Consider the following 26,687-nt stretch of genomic DNA (forward strand, 5'->3'; position numbering starts at 1 on the left):
GAGGTTGGGGAGCGCTACAGATGGGCAGTAGGGAAATCGTGTCCAGGCGATGATGAACCGGCCAAGGCGAATGTGCAAGAACAACTCGATCGTGTCAATATCTCTTTCAGCAACGAGCTGGAGATGGATGCGAGCTGGATGAACTCGGCGCGCGTTATACAAGTGCTATGCGCCTTCGCGGTGATGATGATGGGTGTTTGTTGGGCGAGCGACCGGATTGATCCCAGACGGAAATTCAATCAAACATCTGAACCTTGGCGGCCGACAGATGGAAATTGGTCGGAAAAACGTGCAGCTCGGTGCTTGGGGTGGTGGGTGGGGTTAGTAAGCAGCGTCACCGTCACCGTAGCTGAGCTGGGAGGGCGCTAGGACGGACAGCGTTAGTGCCGACTTGCCGCGCCAAAGGCGATCTTGGCGGAATCTTGAAGTCAGCAATGAGAGCGCAAAGTGAGGGGCAGCTAGGACAGGCAGGGTAAGGAGCGGCTGCCGGCGGGTGTCAAGCGAGCCCAACTAACCTTAAGCGGTGTGTACCTTCCTCTCTTGTTTACATCCGTTGCTCTGTAAACAATTTGGGCCGACAGCATCTCGATCCATTTGATGTCGGTCTTTTTGGTCCTTTTTGGTCGAGAGCACCCATCGCATGAGACACTTCTGCAGGACTGACTGCCCTACCTACCTACCTAATCCCCTCTACCTACCCGCATTGCTGCCAATGACTTAATTGAATCAATCTGCTTTACGCACTCACGAGGACCATGATATTGACGACAGCTCTTCGCTTCTTCTGATAGCCTTTCTTCTTTTGGAAAGACTTTGGTTTTCCGCTTAATGGCATTCGGGGCGCGCAGCGGACACATGACTTTGCAATACCCGCCATCCATTTTCCTTTTTTGCATTTCGGCGCGCGCAGGACCTGCATAGGAGGAACCAGTCAACTCCAAGTTGGCTTCCGCTTGCTGAACTTAACACATATACAACACAAGGTAGCCAGCTCAGGCTGCCCGCCGGAAGCTCGCCATGTCGCAGCGGCGCAACAATCCTTTCGCCAGGGCCGGCCCGACGTCGCCAGGGCCGAGTCCCATAGGGAGCATTGGTGTGGCAGGCAGGCCGAAATCTACAATCTTCTCTCCCGGCTCTCCGTTATCCGGCAAGACGACGCCTCCTGCTCATACTCGCACCCAATCTCAATCGTCCATGTCCCTAGGCTTTCTACCCCCGGCCATCAACGGAACGCGGCAGTTTCGCAGCGACTCCCGCAGCAGCACACCCAGCACGTCCACATTCGCCCCGTCGTTTATCAAAACCGAAGACCTCAGGAGGAGTATAGATGTCGTCAAGGGCATTGAAGGAGAAAATGACTTTTCAGGCAAGAGATACGTCTGGCTTAAGGATCCACAAGCTGCCTTTGTCAAAGGCTGGGTTGTCGAGGAATTGGGCGAAGGAAAGATTCTTGTCCAATGTGACGATGGCAGCGTACGTCCAATGAACATCCACTGTTTACCATCCGCCTGCTAACACGGAGTGAAGCAACGAGAGGTCGAGGCCGAGAGCGTGGATAAGGTCAACCCTGCCAAATTCGACAAGGCAAACGACATGGCTGAGTTGACACACCTCAACGAAGCCTCGGTTGTATACAACCTCAATATGCGGTATCACGCCGATCTTATATACACCTATTCAGGGCTGTTCTTGGTGACGGTGAACCCGTACTGCCCATTACCGATCTACACGAACGAGTACGTCAACATGTACAAAGGCCGGAACCGCGAAGATACGAAACCCCACATATTTGCCATGGCGGACGAGGCTTTCCGGAATCTGGTCGACGAAGGCGAGAATCAGAGTATTCTTGTTACCGGAGAATCAGGTGCTGGCAAGACAGAAAACACCAAAAAGGTCATCCAATACCTAGCGGCAGTAGCCCACTCAGACTCCCCCATGAAGAGTCGCGGCGGCGGGCACCATTCCAACCTCTCCCAGCAAATTCTACGAGCCAACCCGATCCTTGAGGCCTTCGGAAACGCTCAAACAGTGCGAAACAATAACTCCTCTCGATTCGGGAAGTTCATCAGAATTGAGTTTAACCGCGCGGGCGCGATCGCCGGTGCTTTCATCGACTGGTATTTACTGGAAAAGTCGCGAGTTGTTCACATCAATTCTCAGGAGCGGAATTACCACATCTTCTACCAGATTCTGAAGGGAGCGGATCAGAAAATGAGGAATGACTACCTGCTTAACGATATGGGCGTCGAAGATTTCGCCTACACTCGAGATGGCCACGACACTATTGTTGGAGTGTCTGACCGCGACGAGTGGAACTCCTTGCTAGAAGCATTCAGCGTTATGGGATTCTCCGACAAAGATCAAGATTCCATAATACGAACCATTGCTGCAGTTATGCATCTTGGCAATGTCACGGTGATCAAGGAAAGCCGTATGGCCGACCAGGCACGACTCGCAGCCGATGCCAAAGATGTTGCAGCCAAAGTATGCAACCTGCTTGGGATCCCATTGGAACCATTCCTGCAAGGCCTACTGCACCCAAAGGTCAAGGCTGGCCGCGAGTGGGTCACCAAAGAGCAGACCCCTGATCAGGTGCGATTGAGCATCGATGCACTCGCAAAAGGTATATACGAGCGTGGCTTCGGTGACTTGGTCACGAGAATCAATCGCCAACTTGACCGCTCTGGCATGGGTCTGGACGACTCTCACTTTATCGGCGTACTGGATATTGCCGGTTTTGAAATCTTCGAGGAGAACAGTTTTGAGCAACTATGCATCAACTATACAAATGAAAAGCTCCAGCAGTTCTTCAACCACCATATGTTTGTCCTGGAACAAGAGGAGTATGCTCGAGAGCAAATTGAGTGGAAGTTCATTGATTTTGGTCGCGACTTGCAGCCCACGATTGATCTTATCGAACTGCCCAATCCTATTGGTATCTTTTCATGTCTCGACGAAGACTGTGTCATGCCCAAGGCCACAGACAAGTCTTTCACCGAGAAGCTGAACTCCCTCTGGGACCGCAAATCCAACAAGTATAGAACATCAAGACCAGGCCCTAAGCACGGCTTCATCTTGACTCACTATGCTGCCGAAGTCGAATATTCGACCGAGGGCTGGCTGGAGAAGAACAAGGACCCCCTGAACGACAACGTCACTCGCCTACTGGCTGCTTCTACTGATCCACATGTGGCAAACCTGTTCGTAGATTGCGCAGACACGGAGGATGACAACGGGGGTACCCGCAGCCGGGTCAAGAAAGGACTGTTCCGTACAGTGGCTCAGAGACACAAGGAGCAGCTGTCCAGCCTGATGGCTCAGCTGCACTCGACTCATCCGCATTTCGTTCGGTGTATTCTACCCAACCACAAGAAGCGCCCAAAGCAATTCAATGCGCTCCTTGTCTTGGATCAGCTCAGGTGTAACGGTGTACTCGAGGGTATTCGAATCGCCAGGACTGGTTTCCCTAACCGCTTGCCCTTCGCTGAGTTCCGCCAACGATATGAGGTTCTCTGCAAGGATATGCCAAAGGGATACGTCGAGGGACAGGCTGCAGCTGCGATGATTCTGGGCAAGCTCTCGCTGGACAAGTCCCTCTATCGAGTTGGCTTAACCAAAGTCTTCTTCCGTGCCGGAGTGCTGGCAGAACTTGAGGAGCAGCGTGATGCTCTGATCGCCGAAATCATGTCTCGCTTTCAATCAGTTGCCCGCGGATACATCCAACGACGTGCAGCTTACAAACGCCTTTACCGTACAGAGGCCACCCATGTCATCCAGCGAAACTTCAACGTCTACCTCGATCTTTGTGAAAATCCGTGGTGGCAGCTTCTTATTAAGATGAAACCACTAATGGGTACAACTCGTACAGCTGTTGAGGTGAAGCGGCGAGACGAAAAGATAAAGCTTCTCAACGAACAGATGCAACAAGAAGCGGAGAACCGCCAGCGTCTGGAGGACGAACGCCGCAATTGCCACACAGAATTGGTGCGCATTCAGCAGACTCTGGAGAGCGAGAGAGCATTGGCGCTAGACAAGGAGGAAATCTTCAAGCGGCTCCAACAGCGTGAGGTTGAGCTCGAAGACAAGCTAGCCGGTGCTATCGAAGACCAGGAGAGGCTCGAGGACCAATTGGACGACCTGCTCGATGCCAAGAAGCGCGCAGAGGCCGAAGTCGACAAATACCGGTCACAGCTCGAACAGGCTGCAGCCTTGATCGCTCGCTTGGAGGAAGAGAAGACATCTCTAGACGGGCGGGTTGGTGACCTGGAAGCTGAAATCCGTGCTGTATCTCAGAAGCAAGCCGACCGCAGTGCGCAAGAAAAGATTCTGGAGGATGACGTGCGGATGCTACAAAGTCAACTGTCTCTCAAAGATCGCAAAGTGCGAGACCTCGAAAGCAAGCTGCTCAAATCTGATCAGGACTCTGATGTTAAGCTCGCGGCTGCCCAGAAGGAGCTTCAGACAGTGAAGTCTCGCGAGCAACAGCTCTCCCGAGAGAACAAAGATGTCCAGCAACAGCTATCCCAACTGTCCAAAACATCGACCGACTACGAGGACCTTGTGCGGAAGAAGGAAAGCGAGCTCGTGGTTCTGCGCAGTGACAATAAGAAGTTCCAGATGGAGCAACGAAGCTTTGAGGAGCAAAAGAAGACATTACTGGCAGAAAAGGAGAAGACCGGCGACCGCCTGCGTGAAGTGCAAGCCGAAATGGTGGCTATGAAATCGCAACAGTCCCAGCTCCAGCGCGAGGCAGAAGACGCGAAACAACTCCTGCAGACCCGGCTGTCTGAGGATACCCAGGCAAACCAAAACTTACAGCTGCTAGAGTCTCAAATCAAGGACCTCAAGGACCAGCTGTATAAGATTCAAATGGACCTGAGCAGAGAGCGCCAGTCACGCGATGACGTTGCTCTCCTTGCAGAACACAAGCTTCAGTCTTTGAAGGAAGAACACGAACAGCTCAAGGAAATCAAGATCGAGATTGAGAAGGAGCTTTATCTGCAACAGGACAAGCTGCGCCGTACCATCGAGGCTCGCGCCACTGTGGAAAAGGAACGCGATGAGGCCCGGGAAGAAATCAAAAGACTTCGCCTGGCCAAATCCGAAGCAGAAGAAGCACGGCTACGCGCAGAGGAAGCTGGAGAACGCATCGCCACCAAAGCTGCGCGTGAGCGGGAGGCGAGTCTGCAAAGGGACCTCGACGCTTCCCACGAGAGGCTCAGATGGTTCGAGGCCGAATGTGAGAAACTCAACCACCAAGTTGAGGATCTGAACAAGTTCATGATCGACTCTGGTGACTACGGCCTCAAGAATGACCAGGCTAGAGAGCGACTGGAGCGGGAGTTGGTTACCGTCAAGGGTCGTCTTACGGCTTCTGAGAACGACAACCGTGCTCTCCTTAATAAGATCCAGCAAAAGGGTCTTGAGATCGCCCGCTCGAGTTCGAGGGCTAGTGAAGCCAACCGCGGGCAGCTCATAAGCCTCCAGCGTGAGAAGGCGAGACTCGAGGATCAAAATGCCAAGCTCAACAAGCAGTTTGGGGACTCGCAATTAATGATCGCCGGTCTTGAGAAGAAGGCTGAAAAGCTGCAGCTCAATCTCGAGGACCTCAACCACAAGATCGCCCAGGAAACGAAATCGAACCGCAACGCCGAGAAGATGTCCTCACAGTCAACAGTCCAACTAGCCGAACTGAACCGTAACTTAGAGGCGGAGCGTCAATTGCGCAGCCAAGCCCAAACGAATGTCCGTACGATGCAAGGTACCCTCGACTCACGAGGCAAGGAGATCGAAGAACTTCGTGCACAGCTACTACGCGTATTGAAGGCCGTAGATCCCGAGATCGTCCCTCCAATTCCAGCAGAGGGTGGCCATGATAAGATCATGAGCAAGAACTTTGAGATGATTAGAAAGATCGAGGAGTTGCAACAGAACCTCCGGATACAAGCAGCTGGCCGGGCTAACGCCGAAGCTCAGCTAGTCGAAATGCGGGCTTCGCGAGGAGAGGACATGGGCACACGACCGAAATTGGAAGAGACCGACCCAGACGAGGCTCCGTTCAACGGCTCACCAGTACAAAGACGCCCCAAGCTTAACGGTCGAAAGCACTCGGGCGCAACTACCCCGACTCGGCGACTCGGCAATGATAATGATGCTGTTCAGGATTCCGGTAGATCCGACAAGACTGCAGACATTCTCAGCTTCAATAACCGACAGGATCTTAAGACTGAGGTTGAAGAGCTGCAAAATCAACTGCAGCTGACGCAAATGCAGAATCGGCATCTACAGAGTCAGCTTGACAGGTCAACACCAACCCAAGAGCAGGATCCATTTAGCGAAAGTCCATCTGTGCGCCGGGTGCAGAAGCTTGAGCAGGCCAACAGCAGATTGCACGACATGCTCGACGACTCAGCAAAGAAGGTTTCCCACTTGGAGAAGTCCATTAGAACCGGAGACCTTTCTTTGCGAGACCTCCAAGCGAAGTCGCATGAAGAAATTCTCGATCTAGTCTATAGTCAGGAAGATTCTCGTCGGTCACTGCTGCACAGCCATAATGACGCTGTCGCAGAGTTGACGGACGTCAAAGAGCATTTCGAGAAGATGCGACGAGAACGTGCTTCACTCGAGGTAGAGCTACGCGACACCAAATCTGATCTTCAGGAAATGAGCCTTGCCCGAGAACAGGAAGCAGCTGGCCGCAGCCACCTACTGGAGGACTTTGCAGAAATCCAGATCCGTCTCGATGCAGAGACCTCCAAGTTGGCGGATGTCACGTCCAGCCTCAACCTGTACAAGAGCCGGGCCGACGAGTACTTCAGCAAGCTTGAGCAGGCAGAAATTTCTGTACTGAAGGCCACTAGAGCTGAGCAATTCGCAAAGTCTCAGGCTAAGGAAGCGGAGGAGCAGTGTGCCGAGATGATGGCAGAGAAGAAGAGTATCGATGGTACTTTGGAAGACTTGCAGCGTCAAAACCAGCGACTGGAAGAAAAGCTGGAGGACCTAACCACTGACCACGAAGCCGCCACGCAGGCCAAGAAGAGACTCCAGCATGAACTTGAGGACTATAGGAACCAGAGAGCTATTGACGTCGAGGACAAGGAATCAAGTATGGAGCAAACACGCAAGAAGTATCAAGCCGAATTCGCCACTCTCACCAAGGAGCTTGATTTGGCACGCGAAGAGAAGCTGTATAAGCAATCCGAGATTACCCGCCTGCGCGAGGAACTTGATGACCTAAGGTCCAAGTGGGACGATGAGGTCCTCAACAGCTCGACCTGGTCGAAGGAGAAGGCGCGCCTCGAATCTACTCTCTCGGATGTCGTTGCATCTCGAGATGAAGCCGTTACTGCCCACAATGAGGCTCAAGCCAAGGTAGTCTCGCTGCTGTCCCAAGTCAGGTCATTGCGAACGTCGGTCGACGATGTCACGGCGGAACGTGATGCCCTTGTTCGCGAGAAGCGCAGCGTCGAGGCAAGATTGGAAGAAGCCAAAGCAGGTCTTGATGATTTGGCCAACAGCGAGAGCCCGGCGCTTCGCAATGCCGCCAGCACCGACAAGGTCATCCTCGAGTTGAAATCCGGCTTAGCACAGCAGGAGGATATCGCAACTGCGGCCGTTGAGAAGATGAGGCGGTCTGAGTCTCTGGCGAATGAGCTCCAGAAGGAGATTGCCGTTGAGCGCGAAATCGGCACTGAACTGTCGAAACAGAAGGCTGCGCTGGAGAAGAGCTTGAACGAGATCCAAGTTCGACTAGTCGACCTGGAAACGAAGGGTTACTCGAGCACCAGCCACGACATCAAGTTCTTGCACAAACGCATCCAAGAGGTAAGCATGCCACCCTTACACATATCCATCATCATGATTTAGGAATCGAATACTGACACAATACTTAGCTTGAATCACAACTCGAAGAACAGGAGACGGAGAAATCCAAATCGCAACGCTCGGTTCGCAATGTCGATCGTATCGTGAAGGACATGCAGTCCCAGATTGACCGCAAAGACAAGCAAGCTACTCAAGCCGCTGAGGATGCCGCAAGGCTACGCGACAAGATGGAGAAGCTCCTGAAGACAATCGATGAACTACAAGCTTCGGAGTCTACCAACCAAATATCCGCCAGACGGGCAGAGAGAGAACTCCAGGAGGAAAAGGAGAGGGCGCTGAAGCTGGAACGTGAATTAGATGGGTGGAAAGGCCTCCGCATGGAGAAGGGCAGTGTCAACGGGAGCGTGCGACTCAGCATGTCGGGCCTTGATGGCATGCGCAGGTCGAGTGCGTGGATGGGCGATGACACTGCGAGTTTGAGTGGTACAGGAGTTGAGGTACCCAAGCGGAAGAGCAGCATCAACCGGGCGCCCAGCTTGACAAAGGGGTTTTTGTGATTGATTCATTGATTATGAGGCATGCGAGGCTACGTTGATGAGATGATACCTAGGATGGGCATTGATATGGGCGTTTCGAAGGGATGATTGTATGTCATATTGGTATTGGGGCTACGTGTAACATGTTAGTGTACATCATCGTGGATTGAGCTACAAGAAGTAGAGAGAGAGAGAGCGAGAGAGATGGGGGTTGATAATGAATACTTGTTAAGACAGGCTGCAGAGGCCTGGCGCTACGTTACACCCCCTTGACTTTCCAGATTCCGTCACTATTCGGCCAGGGCCTTACGGTACTTGGCGTCGTGCGTAGTTGTTTGCTCAGTCACTTTCAACTTTAGGCATTCTCCCGCACCACCATCAGAGCCTCACCGAAACAGGGCTTTGATTCTCCAGTAGAGGAACACACACAAAAGTATATGAGGCTTTCGTGCAAGGCAATCGCCGGAAGGAGCTTGGGGTGGACTTGATTGCCCCCTGTATTGGCTTATAAGGGGGCCAATGACATGACCTTGGGTATCTTCGAACACGGTAACACAGACTTGTGGTATAGATGGAAGCAGAATAGATAACCCTGTATTGAAACAAGCCATGTCGTTGTTTCTAATGCTTCTCTTCTGCTCAAACAGCCATAACTGGAAACCAAAAAAAAGAGTCCATATCAGCTTTGCCGTCACATGTATGCCAGGCTAAAGCATCCAAAGCAGGGGAGAAGCTATTCGATATCTGGGGCAAGTACTACACGACATACGCCGACCTTGGCGGCTGTACTTGCAGGCAGTGTCTCTGCCCGGGCTGCGACGATTACGCGGAGTATGAGATGGTAGACCGACGCAAGATGAGCAAGGGGCAAAGCGGCTCGAGAAGTTGGAGTGACAAGCTCCGCAACTACTTCAAGCCTAAAGATGGCGTCGTAAGCATACAGCGTCACCACTATATCCATCTGAGTATGTATATGCATTGTGCCTATTGACCACCGATGTAGTGGGATTATACCTACCCGTCATACTCGTATCCGGCAACCCCCGATTACGGGGTAGAGCCAGGGGACGCACCCGCCGCCGCCGGGCTACTGCCAGACGAATCGTCGTCCTCTGATGAAGACGGCTCAGAAGGGCCAGAGGAGGAACCAAGATACGTCGAATACATCCCCGTGAGAAGCGGCAGTAGTAAGAAGAACCACGGGGAACGGGCCACGAAGAAGAGGATGAAGAATATGAACAAGAAGCTGGGCAAGAAATTGGAGAAGAAGTCGGACAAGAAGATGAAGAGGCTCGCGAAGTATGTGTGGAAGAGTGGGAACGACCAGTTGGAACAAGATCTGCATCGGGACCTGCTGGACATGCAGTGCATCTGCTCCAGGTGCACTAAGGCGCGACGGCCCCGACCGAAGAAGCTCTTCTTCTTCAACCTCTTCTCGTGCGGAAAGGGCGGCCTCCGCTTCGGGCCGGCGGGCGCGGAAGGGGTGGATACCCGGAGCCTCAAGCGCTACCTCAGAAAGAAGGGGCACAGTAAGGGCGAGATCGCAGACCTGCTCCGCGATAAGAACTTCTGCACCCGGAAACTGTGGCAGATGGCGCCTTTCCTCTCCACAAAGTCTTCACGCTATAACAGCAGCTCTTGCAGTACCACGACTAGCAGCAGTAATAGTGGCAGCAGTAGCAGCAGCGGCAGTGGTTACAGTAGCAGTTCCGGTCCCAGCTCCGAAGATAGCAGCGATACGGATGATGACGACATGGTCGAAGTCGTGAGACGCCCTCGCAGAGGAAGCAGAACAAGGCCTGCACCGCCTCCGACGCGAGCTACGGGTATACCAGCACCAGGGCAAGCCCCGACAGCTCTCCCGCCCCCGAAACAGAAGGCCCCGACTTCTGGCAGCTTTGCACCGTCGACCCCGTCCGGGACGCCGCCCTCAAACGGCCCAGCGGCCCAGCCGGTCAAGAGACCCTGCAAGAACGTCCGGTTCTCGTCTCAAAACCTACCCTCTCCGCCCATGAAGAAAACGCCCAAGAAGAAGCCGGCAGGGCCAGTACGGGGGATACTGCGAGGCACGAAGAAGGGTAGTAAACCGGGCCGGGTCGCTGCAGCTCAACCTCCGCCGCAAGTAAGTTCACCACCATCCCCTCCCTACCGAGAAAAGAAAAAGAAGAAAAAATGGCCCTTTGAAAAGAGTTTTTGTTAGCTTAAGCGAAACGAACTGCTGCTTATTCTGATCCTCCTTTCTTCCAAGGCCACGAGCAACCGACACCTGGCTAACTGATGCTACAAAAGCCCAGATATAGGGGGTCATCATACCACCACCAGCAGACACCGCGAGGACAGCAGACCCCGGTGGCGCCGGCAAGCAGGGCGCTTTGGCGACATGCCGAGAACCAGCGCCAGCGCAGGTGGCAGGATACTGGTGCCAATGCCGATGATTTCGCCATGACTAGCCCCATGCCACCTCCTCGAAACGACACGGGACGAGACTATACGTACAGTGGCGGTGCGTTATACTATTACTGGGGCAGCGGCCCGGATCAGTATTCGTATTATCCTTCTACGACGGCTGCTGCTGCTGCTGCTGCTGCGCCTTCGGAAATCTCCGGATATCAACAAGTCCCTCGTGCCACCACGGACCGTTATAGTACCAGGAGGGACCAGGCCGGCGACGAGGCCAGAACATATCAGGGCTGGCGGGAGTACGGAGACCGGAGACTGAACTCCGCAGCGATAAGAGTCGACCGGCGTAGGAAAGGGGGCGAAAAGAGGGGATATGAAAAGAGGTGGCACTCCGATTGATAACCGATAGTTGAGGGGTAATGAGTTCTGGCCTGTATCTTGAGTGCTTCCAGAATGTACACTAGCATTTCCATGTTTTACTATTGCACCAAATTGATACTGGGATTGCAGCCACACCAACGAACGTTAGGTAGTCTTCTTCATTAGGAACGGGCCATATTTGACCAGCGCCCAAGCTCCCAGTCCAATCAGCGGGACCACCACTGCAGAGACCCCCATGACGGCCTTGTTGATCCCAGGAGCCATATAGACCCCCATGATCTGCTTAAACTCTCCTCGGTCGTTACCACGGGGGTACGACTCACTGGGGACCTCGCAGCCCAAGAACGGACAGATGGACTCCCAGTCGAGGCCCTCCTCCAGCTTGATAACGTGGAGTTTTCCAGAGGGCGCTGTGGCCTTGGCCTTGGCGATGCTATAGTTACAGATTAGTATTGACATACCTTCGTTATACTTCGTGGTGATGCTGTCGCCAGACAGAGGGGGTAGAGGGTATAGGAGAAGCATTATTAACATACTATTTGACGTAATGTCTCCGCAGCGCGGCTTGTGCGCCCGGGTCTTTCGGCCCCATGCCCTCGGCCATCGACTCGTACATGAGAGAGGCGAGATTGAAGAACTCGTCATTGAATGCGTCAAAGTGGCGCGATAGGCCGAGGGGCCCCGGCGTGTCCAGGGCGACGAGGAGCTCTGCGGGCCCGCTGGTCACGGATCGGACCCACGCATCGGGATCGCGTTCCGTCAGGAGAAACTTGACGTCGGGCTCATTGCCGTAGGCCTGGTATATGGCATCCAAAAGGAAGGAAGGGATTTCTATGATGACCTGTGCGGGGGCAAGGAGCCGGCGTGAGCACATCGTCAGTACGATGGTGCGCGTAATGGGAGTGAAGAGTGCCCTGATAAAGTAGCAAGGATTCACAGAACTTACATCATAGCCGGCGAACCACTTGTCAAACTCGGCCCTCCCATACGGCTTGGTCGCAGTGGAGGCGTAGAAGGGGTTGGTGCTCTTGATGGCCTCTTGGAAGATCTTGGTGTGTGGCACGCCGTTGTCACAGACTTCGGCCATGTGGTATGGGCGATACCCGAGCATCTTGAACGCTTTATATAGACCGAAGGTGCCCGTCCTAGCCGGGTGTGTCAATGGTTCTTCGTGTCCTACCCGATGCTTCCAGGACGGCTTACCGAGGAGCGCTCATCACGAAGAGCTTGGGGGCTGCTGCCGCCCTGCAGCCGGTTCGGGAAACCGGTCAATGAGCCTGGACATTGTCTACTGCTGTCTGCTTGGGGGAAGTAGATGGATTGGTAGTCGCTTGTAAGGTGAGGGCAAGACGGCAGTTAGCGGTGGTCCTGCTCTTGGATTATGATTATCGGTGTAATCGCAGTGTCTTCCTATAGGTAACTCCAGGATATATATGTCGTCCATGTATAAAAACATCCGCCAGCTCGACAAGGGGTACATTTGACCATAGATCTTCTTCCTTGCAATCATTAGCCACCACGCGAGTGCTTCTTTCGTACTTTCTCCAATAAGGGAACAGGCTATACGAAGGTCCCTCCTAATGCAGGAGCTATCTCCTAGTGAGACTACCTAAGGTATCGAGGTGGATCTGCTTACCGATGTTCGTAACAGGGGTACAGACAAAAAGGCCTGTTACTACTAATAAGCGTCGAAAGTCATCATAGGATAAGCTGGGCTGGATTCGAATCAAACCCCAGTCTTTGCTTGTGTGTTGGCGCGAATCCAGCAGAGTCACTACAAGTAGGGATGTTTGAACATGATGCAACCCTTCTCCCGAAGGGGGGATGGTGGGTTGGTAGCTACTGCACTCCTTGCGTCCTACCTTGCAAATCGCTTCCGGTCTGCTGGAACCGACAGTGTAGGAAGCGCCCTGGAAGGTCTGCGTATTCATGGTGAATGTCTAATGGTTCCAGTGAAACCACGAATGGCCGGTGACGCATGTTGCGCCAGGAGATGAGGCTATGACAGGACGACGGAAGAGGCCCCGTCTTACGTAATAGTGGTTGGCGGGGTTGGCCCGGGAAACTGGGTATTTGCTAGCTCGCTTATCTTATCGGCGAATCCTTGTCGTACTGGAGGTGACGATAATTTGCGTCGCATCAAGTCTAGTGTTGTTGTCTGTCGTGGTCCCTAGTACTAGTTCTCTGCGTGTGTGAAGAAGCTATTGGCGACGCAATGCTATACGATCAATCATGAGCCTCGCACTGTCCACTACATACCACACTAAACCTCCCTGAGTCGAATCTCTATCATGGCTGCTCAAATCAAGACGGCGGTCTCATCCATGGCTAATGGCTTCGTCCCCCGCGCCACTTTCGACGTCTCGCCGTCCATCGTTCGGTCCTACTTCTTGGGCCATCACCAAGGCGCCCTGAACTCCATGCGCAAGATCCTGTCTAACATTGGCCTGGTCATCGAATGCCGCGACAGTCGGGTCCCCTTGACGTCCACGAACCCCCTCCTCGAACAGTCGCTCGCCGGCCGCGACCGCATCATCGTCTACACCAAGAGCAAACTCACCTTCTTCTCGAACAAGACCCGACTCAAGCAGAAGCAGGAACACCTGCTGCAGACATGGCACGCCGAGCGCAGTGGCCGCACATTCGACCCAGACGAAGTGACCGCTAGCAACACGCACGTTGTCTTCACCGACGAGTCTGAGCCCAAGTCTATACAACTGCTGCTTGACGCCATGAAGGACCGCGCCAAGGCCGCAGACACCCTGACGGGCCTGCGCGCTCTGGTCGTGGGCATGCCCAATGCGGGCAAATCCTCCTTGCTCAACTCGATGCGGCAGGTTGGCATGAACAAGGCAAAGGCGGCGCGGACCGGCGCGCAGCCCGGCGTTACGAGGAAGCTCTCTACGCCCGTCCGTGTGATCCCGGAAGACATGGAGGGTGGTATCGACCAAGGCGTCTTCGTCGTCGACACCCCGGGTGTCTTCGTGCCCTACGTGGGCGAAGTCGACGCGATGCTGAAGCTCAGTCTGGTCGGCTGCGTCAAAGACAGCGTCGTGCCGTGGGAAATCCTGGCCGACTACCTGCTGTTCCACCTCAACCTGCGGGACCCGGACCTCTACGGAGAGTTCTGCGCGCCTACCAACAACGCGGCCGACTTTCTGGACGCCGTCGCGATGCGCACAGGCAAGCTCGAGAAGGGCGGCACGCCTTCCCGAGAGTTTGCGGCGCCCTGGATCGTGCAGCAGTTCCGCAAGGGAAACCTGGGGAAGTTCTGCCTGGACGAGATCGACGACGAGAGCCTGCAGACTTGGGCCAGGAAGGGACAGGCGGGGGTGGTGGAGACGAGAAAATCAGCATGAACCAGGCGCGAAAACGCGAGAAGGAGGCGCGAAAGGTCAGAGGCCTTGCCAAAAAGGCAGCACGAGACGGCGGAGCGTGAACTACTACTTAGAAACTGTGTCGCATTTTAGACGTGTATATTATTTATTACCTGTATATTCCCCCTTAACTCGCGATCAGGTTATAAGTATATACATATGGAAGAGAAGATAGACTTGTACTGTACATACATACAATCGGCAGGCACATTCAGCGTCCAATGGTGGCCCAAGGTTTTTAAGTAAAGATGGCTTTTGTCCTTCTTTTTGGCGTATGCCATGCCATGCACGGATGGGCAAGTGCCAATTCCCATGTGCTTGGGCCGGAGCGCTGAAAGCTGAAACAAACGGCCATTGGCGATTGCGACAGGGATGCCGCGCCAGACCGAACCTCGGCAAAATCTCACGCCAACAAACGGATCGGCTGTCGCACGCCAGACCGTCATCTCATCGAAGGAAAGGAGTCTTGAGGATGAGGCCAACGCTTGTCAAAACAGGTCATTTCTTGGGACATCTTTGACCATCGTCTCACTCCGTTCTCATTAGACATAGAATTGCCGTACATACACCTTTTTAATTCTCGCTTCGTTTCATCATCATCCACTGTGCTCGAGTTTCTGGTCGTCTCAGTAACTAAACGGTCTAGCGTGGCGCGCTCACGTCTTCCGATTTCCAATTCAAAAGAGGCATCAATTGGCAACAGACGCGGCGATCGTTTCATTGCTCAAAGTGCCGGACAGCAGAAAATCACACTATACCCTACCATCAGTGATTCCCCCAAACGGCTCATAGTCTGTCCCATTTGGAGCAGCTACTTCCAGCGTAGGAGCGACCATGACTGAACACCGTCCCACGCTCGTCAAGCCACCGCCGTTGGACTCGACCAAGGCGCAGATTGAAAACGCGCTGGAACTAACGGATTTGAGTGTCATTGGTCCGGTACGCACTTCTGACTGTGCTCTTTGGTGTTTCTGCAACCGCTGACGTACGTCTAGGATATCTTCACAAATACCCGTGAGCTGTGGCACCCGCCCGGGGCTCGTGGTATATATGGCGGCGCCGTTATTGCGCAGACACTCGCAGTAAGTATAGTCCATCACTTTGAAATGCTGGCCATGCGGTTTGCTAGGCAGAACATGTATGTCTACAGAGGCCCTCGTACCTACATCCTAGGCAATGCCCCAACCTGGGCATGTTACGAGTATACTACGCTGGACCATGTCGCGTAGGATCTCTTTCCTTGACTCTTGCATGACTTGATATAATTCCTCGAATATAGGAGACGGGCTTTTACGTTACATTGGAAGGAAAAGGCCCATACTGACTGAAACCTCCTTGCGTCCTTTTAGGCAGCGCAGCGTACTGTGCCCGCCGACTTCGTCGTGCATTCCTACCACTGCTACTTCGTCCTGGCCGGCGACAGCTTGACGCCGATCCTGTACCACGTGGAGCGCGTGCGCGAGGGGCGGTCCTTCTGCACGCGGACGGTGCAGGCGCGCCAGCGGGGCAAGGCCATCTTCACCGTGACCATGTCCTTCACCAAGGACGGCAGCGGTGGGGCCGAGACGGTGCGGCACGCGGCCGCGATGCCCGAGGGCGTGACGGCCCCGCCCGACGACTACGACGAGGAGTTTGGGGGCGCGGGCGGCGCCGGCACCAGCCCCTTCCAGACCTACCGCATCGAGGTCACGGGCCAGGACGGGCCCGCCGAGCGCAAGAAGACGCGCCACTGGGTCCGCGCCCGCGGCCGCATCAGCGAGGGCGGCGGGCACCAGGCCCACCTCAGCGCGCTCGCGTACGTGAGCGACAGCCACTTCATCGGCACCGTCGGCCGCATCCACCGGCTCTGGCGCTTCCCGTTCCCCTACGAGGACCTCGACAAGGTCCCCGAGCACGTCCGGGCCCGAACCGTGGCCCTCAACGAGTGGGAGGGCCAGGGCCCCATCGAGGAGATGGAAGGGCAGCCCTCCATCGGCATGATGGTCTCGTTAGATCAGTGAGTATTCAACTCTACCCCCTTCCTCATGCAGTCATGCTCCCGTCATGATACGACATGCATCGGCTAGCACACTCCAGGGGCATGCTCCCATCGACAGACAGGGAGTTTCACGTAGAAAGAAAGAGACGCATGCTAACAAGCCGAATCCTAACTCTGCAGCACGATATACTTCCACAACCCCAAGAAGGTCCGCGCCGACGAATGGATGTTCACGGAGATGGAGAGTCCCTGGTCCGGCGACGGACGCGGCGTGGTCATTCAGCGCCTTTTCAGCAAGGACGGCACATTACTGGCGACATGCTTTCAGGAGGTGAGTTACCCCCCATGACATTTCCCTCTGCGCATCGCGCTACATGTGTAGTTGTTGCTTTTTTTGGTTTTCCTTCTCGTTGGCTTCACTGTCGATATATACTGACCATTTGTCGAATCTCCGGTTTTCACAGGGTGTTGTACGAATCAAACAGAATGAGGAAGCCCCTCGGTCCAAGCTATAGAGTACACATGGCATAATTTTTTTCTCTCTCCCTTTCCTTGTTTTGAATGTATGGTTGCGCAAGTCGATTACCGAATCGGCGTTGGAAGCAAATAGATGGTCGGTTGCTCCTCGCTGCTCATGTTTGGCGCATGTCTTGAGCCCGGAGACAAATGAAAACTATGTAGCCTACCCATGGGCGTTAGGGATTTGCGCGCATTCAACCTGCTCTGTATCACAAAATAGCATAATAACATCATAGACATCATACCCCCTTGCAGGTATACGAAAGCTTAGGCGTGTGTCAACACCGCATACCACGTGCATATCCACGAGGTGCAAAACTCTGATTCAAGGAAGAGCACTTGGCTTTACGGGGCTGCGTGTGCGTATTTGTATGCAGCAGTGACGTTATTCGGCGGTGATCACCATCCAGGGTCTGCGGATGTTGCTCCGGCGTGGTAGCATACAAAAGCTCTCATTGGGCTCCGCATCAATGAAAGGCATGTCACGATCCTGTCTTTCAAAGTCACCAATGCGAACTTGATACCGAGAGACAGCGAGCAGGGCCCCCATGATCTTCTTGTACTGATGTGGGCAGGATCAGATTTCTGATCTGATTCATGCACTTGGTTCCATTCCAGGCTTTGTGCTGGAGCAATGTCGTCGCGAATAGGCTGTCCTACGTAACTGTCAACGGGAACTTCCACCTTGAAGAGGCGTGTTGGGAGGATTATGGATTGTTGATTTCTTGTCAAGCCAAGATGAAGAGATCGTAACAAGGAGCAACACACACACCCTGCGATTTTGGGGGCACATACGTCAGGCTGGGGACAGCATACCATATGCCTGACTAATGTTGGGACAACTTTGTAGGTTTATCTTGGACGGGGAAACAAGCTGGTAATGGGGATCAGTCGATCCGGAGGGGGATCAGCAAGCGAAATCCTGCCATCGAGGGGAAGCAAGATCACCTAGGCCTAGCTTTTGTGACGAGGGCCCAGGAATAGATGCCGTGTGCCGCGCTGGACTCGAGTCAGTCGCCAGCATAAAGGCCGAAAAAAAGATCAGCCTCGGGCATGTTATTAGTCGTCTGAAAGTTGGCACCATCCTTTCTCTCAGCCTTGTTTTCCCTGATGTCTGCCAAGACGGGTAGACCCTCTCTAGCTCTAATGGGCGGTGTTTTATCCTCGCTGGAGCGCCCGAGTAGTGCTGCGACGGTGGTGGTGCATGGGCGATTTTGCATGAGGTCTGGCCTAATAATAAGCTGGAGTCGCAGGGTGGGAGGCTGTACGCATGTCCAGACGGCAAACCTGAAGAACCCTTTTTCTTCTGCTCATATTGTTCTTCGTTGTTTCAAGGGGAGAGATAACTGCCGGACAGGGCCTTGCTGTTGTTCAAGTGCCCGTCTGGGTGGGTTCAATATAGGAAGCTCCGTACTAGGGAAACCCTAGTTTTGGGGGTGATGTTGCCCATGCTTTTTGCAGGCCTGACTGTCAATCAGCAGCATGGATGGCCGACCCCTCAATCTGGAAATGTGACGTGTAAGTGCGAACAACTGCCTAGTCGTCGCGCCCAGGGCAGAAACAGCCTTTCAAGGCTCTTTCTGACTTTCATGCCCAGGTTTGAAGTTGGGATGGAGGTAGCATGTAGTAAGTAGCCTTTGGAGCTAAAAAAGTGTACCTAGGCTAGTGTGGGCGCGAGAACGCGATCCCTCAAGTGCTAACCCTTTTTTGCCTGGTAGCGCACTTGTATCGCCCTGTACTTCTCCAGACGCTATGCGATCCATCTGTGCATAACTCGTGCACTATCCGCGCAGCACAAATGCGGACCGGCCGCGATTTAGGCCGGAATTATGGGCGAGCAAAGAACGAAGCCAGGATCAGGACGGCTGTATCTTGCCCTGCTAGGCTGGCAAGAGTCTAGTTTGATCGTCTAGACCTCCTAGACCTCCGCCCAAGCATTGCAAAGCCATGGTATGTCAGCATGTGCAACCCGAACGGCGTTTAGCAGCGAAGCAAACTCCGAAATACGTCCTCTGTCCCATGGGCAAATTGTAAGCAAGCTTGGCAAGGGACCCGGAGATTCGGAGAACATCCTGAAAGGACACCAAGCGTTCCCCATATCGAACCGTAATAAGGGATCAGATTAATATTGGTCGCATGATTCCCTACAGGGACTTGACGCATGGCAATGAGGCTTTTTCCCTTTCTCTTCCTCTGTATTGTCTGGTCCCCCCCTTCCTGCTTCCCTTATTCCCATTTGTCCATGCCGTGCCATGCCATATGTGAATCCCTTAAGATCCCCGAAAGATCTCAAGGGTTCCAATGGAGAGGGGGGGGTTCCTATGTAGGTACCACTACCAGCCAGCAACGAGCCCGGTCGTGTTCGAGGCGCCTTTAGTCGGGACGATCTTCGGGACGCGAGATTAAGCCGGGCCCGACCACCACGCTTTTGGTAGCGTTATCTGGGTTTCTGGCATTGAGCTGCTTGCGCGCTATGCCCGTTTCTCCCTTCTTTCACAATCCCGCTTTGCTTTGCGCTTTTGCGTGGCCATCTCTGAACTGATCTCGCCGCCCTGCAGCAGCACAAAGCCCGTCGAGTCATAATCGTCATGCATCTTCGCGGCTCTCCTGCCCGCCGTTCGCGGCGTGACGTGATTAGATCTTTGCCACCGTACGAAGTGCCAGGCATACGGATCGCATACCGAGAGCGACGATTGATAACTCTACAGATGATGATTGGCGAGTAAACATGCACAGTACATATAGTCTCTCCAGGGCGTTGGGTTATGATCTCCCAGCTCAGGGGCTGTTTGTGGCCTCTGCTCACAGCCTGGAGACGTTCATGAAAATCTATACAACGCAGGGCTGAATGCTCCAGAATTGTACAGGGGCCTATCCTCACCAGTTCGTACACGAACTTGGTGAATTAAAGCACTTAAGAAAAATATGCTTCTCATCTTTAGCTAGGGTGCGTCAGAATGTGCCAGATGGGGTGTTCCGTTTTCCCCGGGTCTGGGTACTACACACTCCAATTGTTAGCTATCGATTCAATATCGCATCTGACGCATATCGCATAGTCAGTCGTGTGAATATATTGCCACTGTCCGAAAGTTTGCCGCACCGGTCCCGATACATATGCAGTCTCGTCATGCTCCGACGGCCGAACGTGCTCCGGAGCTGGCGTGGACAGAGGAACGCCCATCCTGATATTTCCCAGCAGCTCGTAGACGCCGAGTATAAGTGGGTTTCTCGCTCATCTCGCTCTTATGTAACCCTGGCGACCTTACAGTAGCTCGGAGTCCAGCTTCTAGAAGACCCCATCGAAGAAAATCGTGGCTTCTGTAACCCATCGGCCGATCGATTCAGGACCAACCCCACCGAGTCTCGCCTGCCGAGGTCTGCTAGGTAGGTAGTTATGAAAAATAGTGCTAAAACCGAGGATCAAACCACTTTTGAGAAGGAAGAGTCATCCAACTCGTGATACTTTCCCTATACGGAATCAATTGCCGTCGTACATTGTTTCGGGCGTGCGGCAAGCGGAGCACGAAGTTTTCGTTCCAACTGTTCCTCGAGATGCTAGCTCGACGAAGATAGGGTGCCGCGTGCCGCCCGCCTGAGGTGAGGATGATATCATGGCCTGACAGGCTAGGAAACTGGTGGTTTTTTGTCGTTTTCTTCCTCATGTTGCACTGTGGCCGTGCAGCCACGCCCTGACGCCCTATGGTAATTCTGTCAGGTGGAACTTTAAATGCTGAGTTGGGAGAGTTCATATGATGCTCGACGTGGTAAAACAGCCTAATAGTACGGACGACAGGGGACATGGGACGAAAGGACGAAAAGCCTTGGAGTTGTTGTCAAGACGATAGCGGCCGACTAGAGGGAAATAAGACTTGGTTTGTCATGCACACCCAGCAGACTAGGAGAAGGGTTTGTTCTAATGATAACTACCGCGAAATGATGCACGGAACGGCTTCCGCTCTTCTAGTCTGGCCATCCCGGCCATCCCCACCGTCGTGGTTGGGTTGGGCTGGCTTGGGAAGAAGTAAGGAGCCAACTCTATTGGCAAATAGTGTCGATGCCGAGCACTATGCTCGTGGAAAACAAACCCCTTCAGAAATACTCGACGGTCAAGACAGGGGCAGAATAGTCGGGACACAGGCAAGACTCTGTTTGTTGGCCAGTTCTACAGCTAACATATCCAAATCATTATCTTCACACGTAATAACGGCCATAGAGTCGAGTGATTGTGTTTCCAGCATTTCCTCGAGTGTTTATTTGCTTTGAATATACCCTTGATTGCTATTCGTGGGTTATGCGAGCGTTGGTGGCACATCCAACTATATTATAGCTTTGGGGACTAGATCTTATTAGTCGAAAGTCTCGTCAAAGACAATTTTGGTGTTTTGGCAGACGATGCCAGGGAGAAAATACGATCAGTGGCTGAGTTCCGGGAACAGGCCAAGTCTTCATCGGTCACCACCCAACGCTCGAAACTGGTCACCAACCTGATTGGCTTGACTCGTATGAGTATCAATCGAGGCCAATGATCTGGAGACCGCTGAGAGGAAGGCATCGCTATCTATCTACCTACCTACCTACTTACTTTTGTACCTTTCTGCGATGGTGGGGTTAGGTCCCAGGTCCTTCCGCATACGAACCTACCATCCCATCCTTTTCAGGGGCATGTAACCAATATCACGCAAGTCGGACGCTCGTCGTGTGCACGGTGAGCGAGAGAATGTTACCCGGTCATGGTGTATCATGGTTTCTGAACGCCCCTCTTACCTTCCTTACTTAGCTACATATGTCGGGACTGCAGAAGCCTGGGCCAGGCATAAGGCATAGGCATAGGCATACATACCTACTTCATGTTAGATGCCTGGCATAAACACCTTTTCCAGTGATCAATGGGGATTTGTCATGTTGTGCGGCCGCACAATTGCTGTTGATGTCGAGGCGCCAGTAGCCGTAACGAGTCTATTTCGTTAGGTATTGACTTTTAACCGTCACCCACCACCACCACCGCCACCATCACTTTGTTCGCCCACTTCACCCCACCAGACTTGTCCCAATTCAATTGAATTGGCATACCTATCTCAGGCAGGTACCTTTTCGCGATACTCCTACACACTCCTCCCTCCCTGACACCTGCGCCTGCAACCCAGCATGTGGGATGGGAATCGTGTTCTTGTCCTTCCGTCCTTCCTCCGGGCTCTGGTCTTCCCAACCAAACTTTGCATCAATCCAGTGGAGCGGGTAAGACGCTTGCTTCCGACCATTGTACATCATGGCGTCACCGAGGCCGTTAACCCTCCCTTCTCTGGTACTGTAGGCAGCGATTGACCTACCGCACGGCGTAGTCCATGATGCGTTAGAATCGGGAGGATAGCATCCCGCCTCTGGCCTGGGCAATGGCTATGCCATGCCGTGGAGTTAAGTTTTGCGTTCTCCGTGAACGAACAACCCCCCTCCCGACCAAGCTACCTACCTAAGGCATGGGCTTGGGACAATTAGTGCACCCCTACCGTTGCAAGGTCCTGCTGACTTGGAGACGGACCAATCAGTTGCATGACATGCATTGAATGGATCTCTGCCCGCTCTCTCATCGGTGTTTGGAGTCGACCGATACCCGTTCACCGATTGTACAGCGCAGCGCGAGCTGTCCCACGACTACTACTACTGGCTGCTACCACCCATTGATTCCTGATGGGATTCGTTGTTTCGGACTCTCAGAGCTGGCACCTATTTTTCCTTCTGGCCCCTGCTCCCTGCAAGCAAGGCTTACTCACGACAAGGATCTGCTGCGTCCTGCCCAGTAGTCTGCTGGATCCTACAGATGGAGATCATGGCAGGTCACTGTTTGTACCTGCGACGTACATTTGCATATTTCGACAGGAAAGCTACATAAAACATTAAATCACATCCGGGCAGGGGCTGCCACGACGATACCCGCGAACGGTCGGTCGGTCGTCGTCCTCATCACGGGTACTGCCTACCTTCCTTGCCTTATACAGGTATACCCAGGGCCGTACATACGTACTCACACGTATGCATCATCATGGCATTGGCATCAACAGAGCCACGCTAGACACGTTGACATGTGCCGAATATAAGATGATGGAAACGCCATGACAAAAACACATCCTCCCAACTAACTGTCCTGCCGGAATCAGTAGCCTATTACTCCTAGCCTCTGTCACTCAACCGCTCCACCAAACCTTGCCAGATCCCCTATCTTCTGTCCCGTCACTGCTATATTCACGTCTGCATATCTACTTACTTACCTACATACCACCTCACCTGCCAGTCAGTCCGCCAGCTTGTTACCTTGCTTGACCAAGGTTCCGGAGGTGCATTACGTGATCAACGACTCTTTGTGACTTGCAAGACGAAGATCTCACAGTACAGAGAGTACTTGCAGCAAGTTTGGCATATTGGCACAAGTTCCCAACAAGGATCAGTTGCCAAAACAGGCTCCGTATTGTGTCGGAGTGGGTTACTCTTTTTTTCCTTCGACATTTTATGTACACGCTCGCTCTCGGAGACTTAAGAGCGAACGCCCATCCTGCTGTCAGCGTGAAGAAGATTCGACCCGCGCCTCGGACATAACCAACCCATTCGAGTCGGTTCTGGACTACTTCGCAGAAACCCACCCACACCCTCGACTCTCTTACACGTACATGCTCATCACATCCTCGTTATTCCCATTTAATCCATTTTGGTTATTTGACGGTCAGCCAGTCCCGTCCCTAGTCCCCTACTAGGTACCTACCTACGCAAAGAGAGAGGAACGGAGCTTTCGAGTGCACTGCATCACATAATCGTCACGTCTTAGTGTGGTTGCAGCTGCTGGGTCTATTATTAATCCAACAATATTTCATATTTCCAGTCGGGCTTTCTACACAAACGTTCGGGCTACTTATCAACCAGCTGCCTGCCCTGCCCCTTCTTTCTGGCCTTTCTCAACCTTTCCCTCCTCTTCGCTTATTTAGTCTTTTCCGTCTATCTAAGTGCTATATCATTACATATTGTTCTGTCACTCCTATTATAGCTTTGGGACTTGACCACACACCTACCACTATTATACCTCCCCGGACCGACGGACTTAGACGCAGCTTTGTGCACTTACACACCCTCCCCCAAAAGTTACCCCGCCAAGACTTTCACGACGGGATTCTAAGCCCACCCAGTCAGGATCGCCGAAAATGGAAAGAGGGATGCCAACGCCTCCAATGGAGGACAGCAGTTTGAAGATCTCCACTAGCTCCGGCTCTAGCAGCACAAGAAGGCATACAACAAGTTCCAAAGTCACCAAGCCCGCACACCGCAATGCGAAGCGCTCAAATACTCACGCCACCCAATCGCCCGCCCACGAGCACTCGCCCTTGTCGCCACACAGCGGCTCTGGCATGGACCGACACAAGCGGGTATGGAAGGCCTGCGAACGCTGCCGAATGAAGAAGACCAAGTGCGACGGCGAGTTCCCTTGTAAGAGGTGTAAGGACGACGGCTTGGTATGCACTGCCGGAACGCGCAAGAAGACCGAATACAAGCAATTGCCCAGGGGGTGAGTCTTATACACACAGATGCACGAGCATCAGAAATGTGGAGGACACGGCCAGTCACTAACAAAGTCGCATTAGCTACGCAGAGGTGTTAGAGAACACTCAGTTCGCACTGATTGCAACTGTCCACAAACTTTATGCAATGGTCCGGAGTAGTCAGCAATGGGATTTGGGCGAACCCGAGTTTAATGACAGAGGCCAACCCGTCATACATGATATCGCGACGAAACTGGGGTGCATACGCCCTAACGCCGATGCGGATTTGCCCCCTCACTCGGTCTTTCCCGAGGACGAGGCAGGCCTGGCCAAGTTGGCTGCCGAGTTAGAAGTCCAACAAAGGGAAAGGGAGTCGCAGGCAGCGGTCGAGGTCAAGTCCGAGGCGGATTCGACGTGCAACCGCACCGACCGGGCCAGCTCCTCCGAATTGGACCACTCCGATTTCGAGCAAGACTACCGCAAGGTGCTGATGAGCGGGCGTAACAACGTCCAGACGCTCTCCCCGCAAAGCTTCACGTCTTACAACGACTTCGACCCGAATACTGTGCCTACTACAGACTTCGACCCCGCCGCCGCCATGTTCCCCGTGCAATCGCCCACCGGACCTACCTCGTACCCGTCGTGGAACATGGCGCGACCCGCGTCGATGGATATGCCACCGCAGTACATACAAAACATGGACGTCGACATGGCCGAGATAATGCTCAACCAGGGCCTGGTGGAATCGGAGTTTGGCACGATCAAGCCCCACATGCTCTCGTGTCCCAATCCCGAAGTGATGCTCGGAGTCGGCGATCCGATGATATACTCGGGCTACAACATGGAGTCACTTCGTTCCTGATTCGGACGATGTTTTCCGAGAAGAAGTAATTATAGATAACGGTTACGGGCTACGTCGCTTTACGTGTTTGATCATAGGGGTTTTTTCCAAGGCAATGGGCGTTTACAGGACATGGAGCACGCTTCGCATGCACGGCTCGAGGGCACTCGGCTACTCTCAGGCAAGAGGGAACGTGTGAGGCAAAAAGGTCTAGATTTCAGTCGGATTGACGAAACGTTGACTGCGTCTCCGAATTTACTGCATTTACGATACTCGGCCTTCAACTATGGAGTGTAGTGCATTTAGCATTAGGCGCTGGCGGACATAGTATGCCCTTTTACGGGATTTGTACATAACAGACGCAGAGGGTGTACGTTGTACAGCAATGACTCGACGAGAACTTGAATTCAAGAACAAACCAAAAGACTCGGCTTCCCTTGACTATCGGATGAACCCCCCTGTTCCTGCGTGTGGTGGCCGGTCATGATTGGAAGGATGGCATCTGAAGTTTTTCTGGGCATGCTTACTATCCTATTTCAGAAGTACCTCCAAAGGACGTCGCTTATCCAATCTCCCTTTGCCTCTCTGGCTGGGGTTGCGCCAAAGACATCGGTCTGCAGGCGGTGTATAAGTGAGAATTAGGAACATCGACTCTAAGCCTCACTCGAGTTACTCTTTCGCACTCGGGTGAGCATCAATCTTGAACATCATCTCATCTTGGAATCTCGCCTAATCTCCTGTCGGCCGTCTGACAGACAGATGGTACGGGAGAGAAGCATGCGGTGGAATATTATGCGATTCGGCGCCCAGATGCGCCAATGAGAGAGACGGGGTTTTCACTTGGCATGACCGCCTGGGGAACGGCAAACACCCTGCCCTGACCTTCCAGAAGACCTTGGCAAGATTGGTGCCATGCTTCCTCGATTGTTGATTCTGACGCGAGACCACCACGCCGCAGACCACCATGCCAAAAAAAACAAAAAAAAACGACGCATTCTCCCCCTGAATCCCTTTCCCCTCTTACCCCAGCTACCTAGGTAGCATGCTATGATGTTATGTATGTACGTGGGTAGTAGGTACATAAGATTGGGGACCACCCATCCCACACGGGTACACTAGTGGACCGAAAGCAGCAGGGCTGACATGCACGAGGTATTGCTGACTTGGGTGCGCGCGCATCGCATCCCACACGGGAAGTGGCCGAGTTGGGGGGGGGGAGAGGAGAGACTGGTTGGTTTCTGGCGCCGCGCTGTGCTGACACGCGAGGAGCGAAACCCCCGGCCTGCGGCCAACCTCGACCTCGGAGTC

At 53.4% G+C, this 26,687-nt stretch overlaps 6 protein-coding genes across 6 annotated transcripts; 5 read left to right on the forward strand and 1 right to left on the reverse strand.

The window, feature by feature from the left end:
- Window positions 1–1,017: 1,017 nt before the first annotated feature.
- PG997_009704 (myosin type II heavy chain) lies at window positions 1,018–8,384 on the forward strand (the record flags this gene model as incomplete). Its single annotated transcript, XM_066814019.1, has 3 exons — window positions 1,018–1,473; window positions 1,528–7,827; window positions 7,896–8,384. The coding sequence occupies 3 exons, from the start codon at window positions 1,018–1,020 to the stop codon at window positions 8,382–8,384; spliced, it is 7,245 nt and encodes a 2,414-aa protein (XP_066665981.1).
- Window positions 8,385–9,597: 1,213 nt separating this feature from the next.
- PG997_009705 (uncharacterized protein) lies at window positions 9,598–11,162 on the forward strand (the record flags this gene model as incomplete). The annotated part of the gene is made up of 2 exons (XM_066814020.1): window positions 9,598–10,485; window positions 10,653–11,162. 2 exons carry the CDS (start codon window positions 9,598–9,600, stop codon window positions 11,160–11,162), a joined length of 1,398 nt encoding a protein of 465 aa, XP_066665982.1.
- Window positions 11,163–11,288: 126 nt separating this feature from the next.
- Window positions 11,289–12,361, reverse strand: PG997_009706 (uncharacterized protein; the record flags this gene model as incomplete). Its single annotated transcript, XM_066814021.1, has 3 exons — window positions 11,289–11,577; window positions 11,681–12,289; window positions 12,348–12,361. 3 exons carry the CDS (start codon window positions 12,359–12,361, stop codon window positions 11,289–11,291), a joined length of 912 nt encoding a protein of 303 aa, XP_066665983.1.
- Window positions 12,362–13,435: 1,074 nt separating this feature from the next.
- Window positions 13,436–14,503, forward strand: PG997_009707 (P-loop containing nucleoside triphosphate hydrolase protein; the record flags this gene model as incomplete). The annotated part of the gene is made up of 1 exon (XM_066814022.1): window positions 13,436–14,503. The coding sequence occupies one exon, from the start codon at window positions 13,436–13,438 to the stop codon at window positions 14,501–14,503; it is 1,068 nt and encodes a 355-aa protein (XP_066665984.1).
- Window positions 14,504–15,355: 852 nt separating this feature from the next.
- PG997_009708 (acyl-CoA thioesterase II) lies at window positions 15,356–17,014 on the forward strand (the record flags this gene model as incomplete). The annotated part of the gene is made up of 5 exons (XM_066814023.1): window positions 15,356–15,460; window positions 15,517–15,603; window positions 15,871–16,517; window positions 16,680–16,830; window positions 16,964–17,014. 5 exons carry the CDS (start codon window positions 15,356–15,358, stop codon window positions 17,012–17,014), a joined length of 1,041 nt encoding a protein of 346 aa, XP_066665985.1.
- Window positions 17,015–24,202: 7,188 nt separating this feature from the next.
- PG997_009709 (uncharacterized protein) lies at window positions 24,203–25,400 on the forward strand (the record flags this gene model as incomplete). Its single annotated transcript, XM_066814024.1, has 2 exons — window positions 24,203–24,564; window positions 24,641–25,400. The coding sequence occupies 2 exons, from the start codon at window positions 24,203–24,205 to the stop codon at window positions 25,398–25,400; spliced, it is 1,122 nt and encodes a 373-aa protein (XP_066665986.1).
- Window positions 25,401–26,687: the final 1,287 nt, after the last annotated feature.

The sequence above is a fragment of the Apiospora hydei genome, assembly GCF_038363865.1.
Source record: "Apiospora hydei strain CBS 114990 chromosome Unknown utg000007l_segment0_segment0, whole genome shotgun sequence".
In the NCBI taxonomy this organism is placed as follows: Eukaryota; Fungi; Ascomycota; class Sordariomycetes; order Amphisphaeriales; family Apiosporaceae; genus Apiospora; species Apiospora hydei.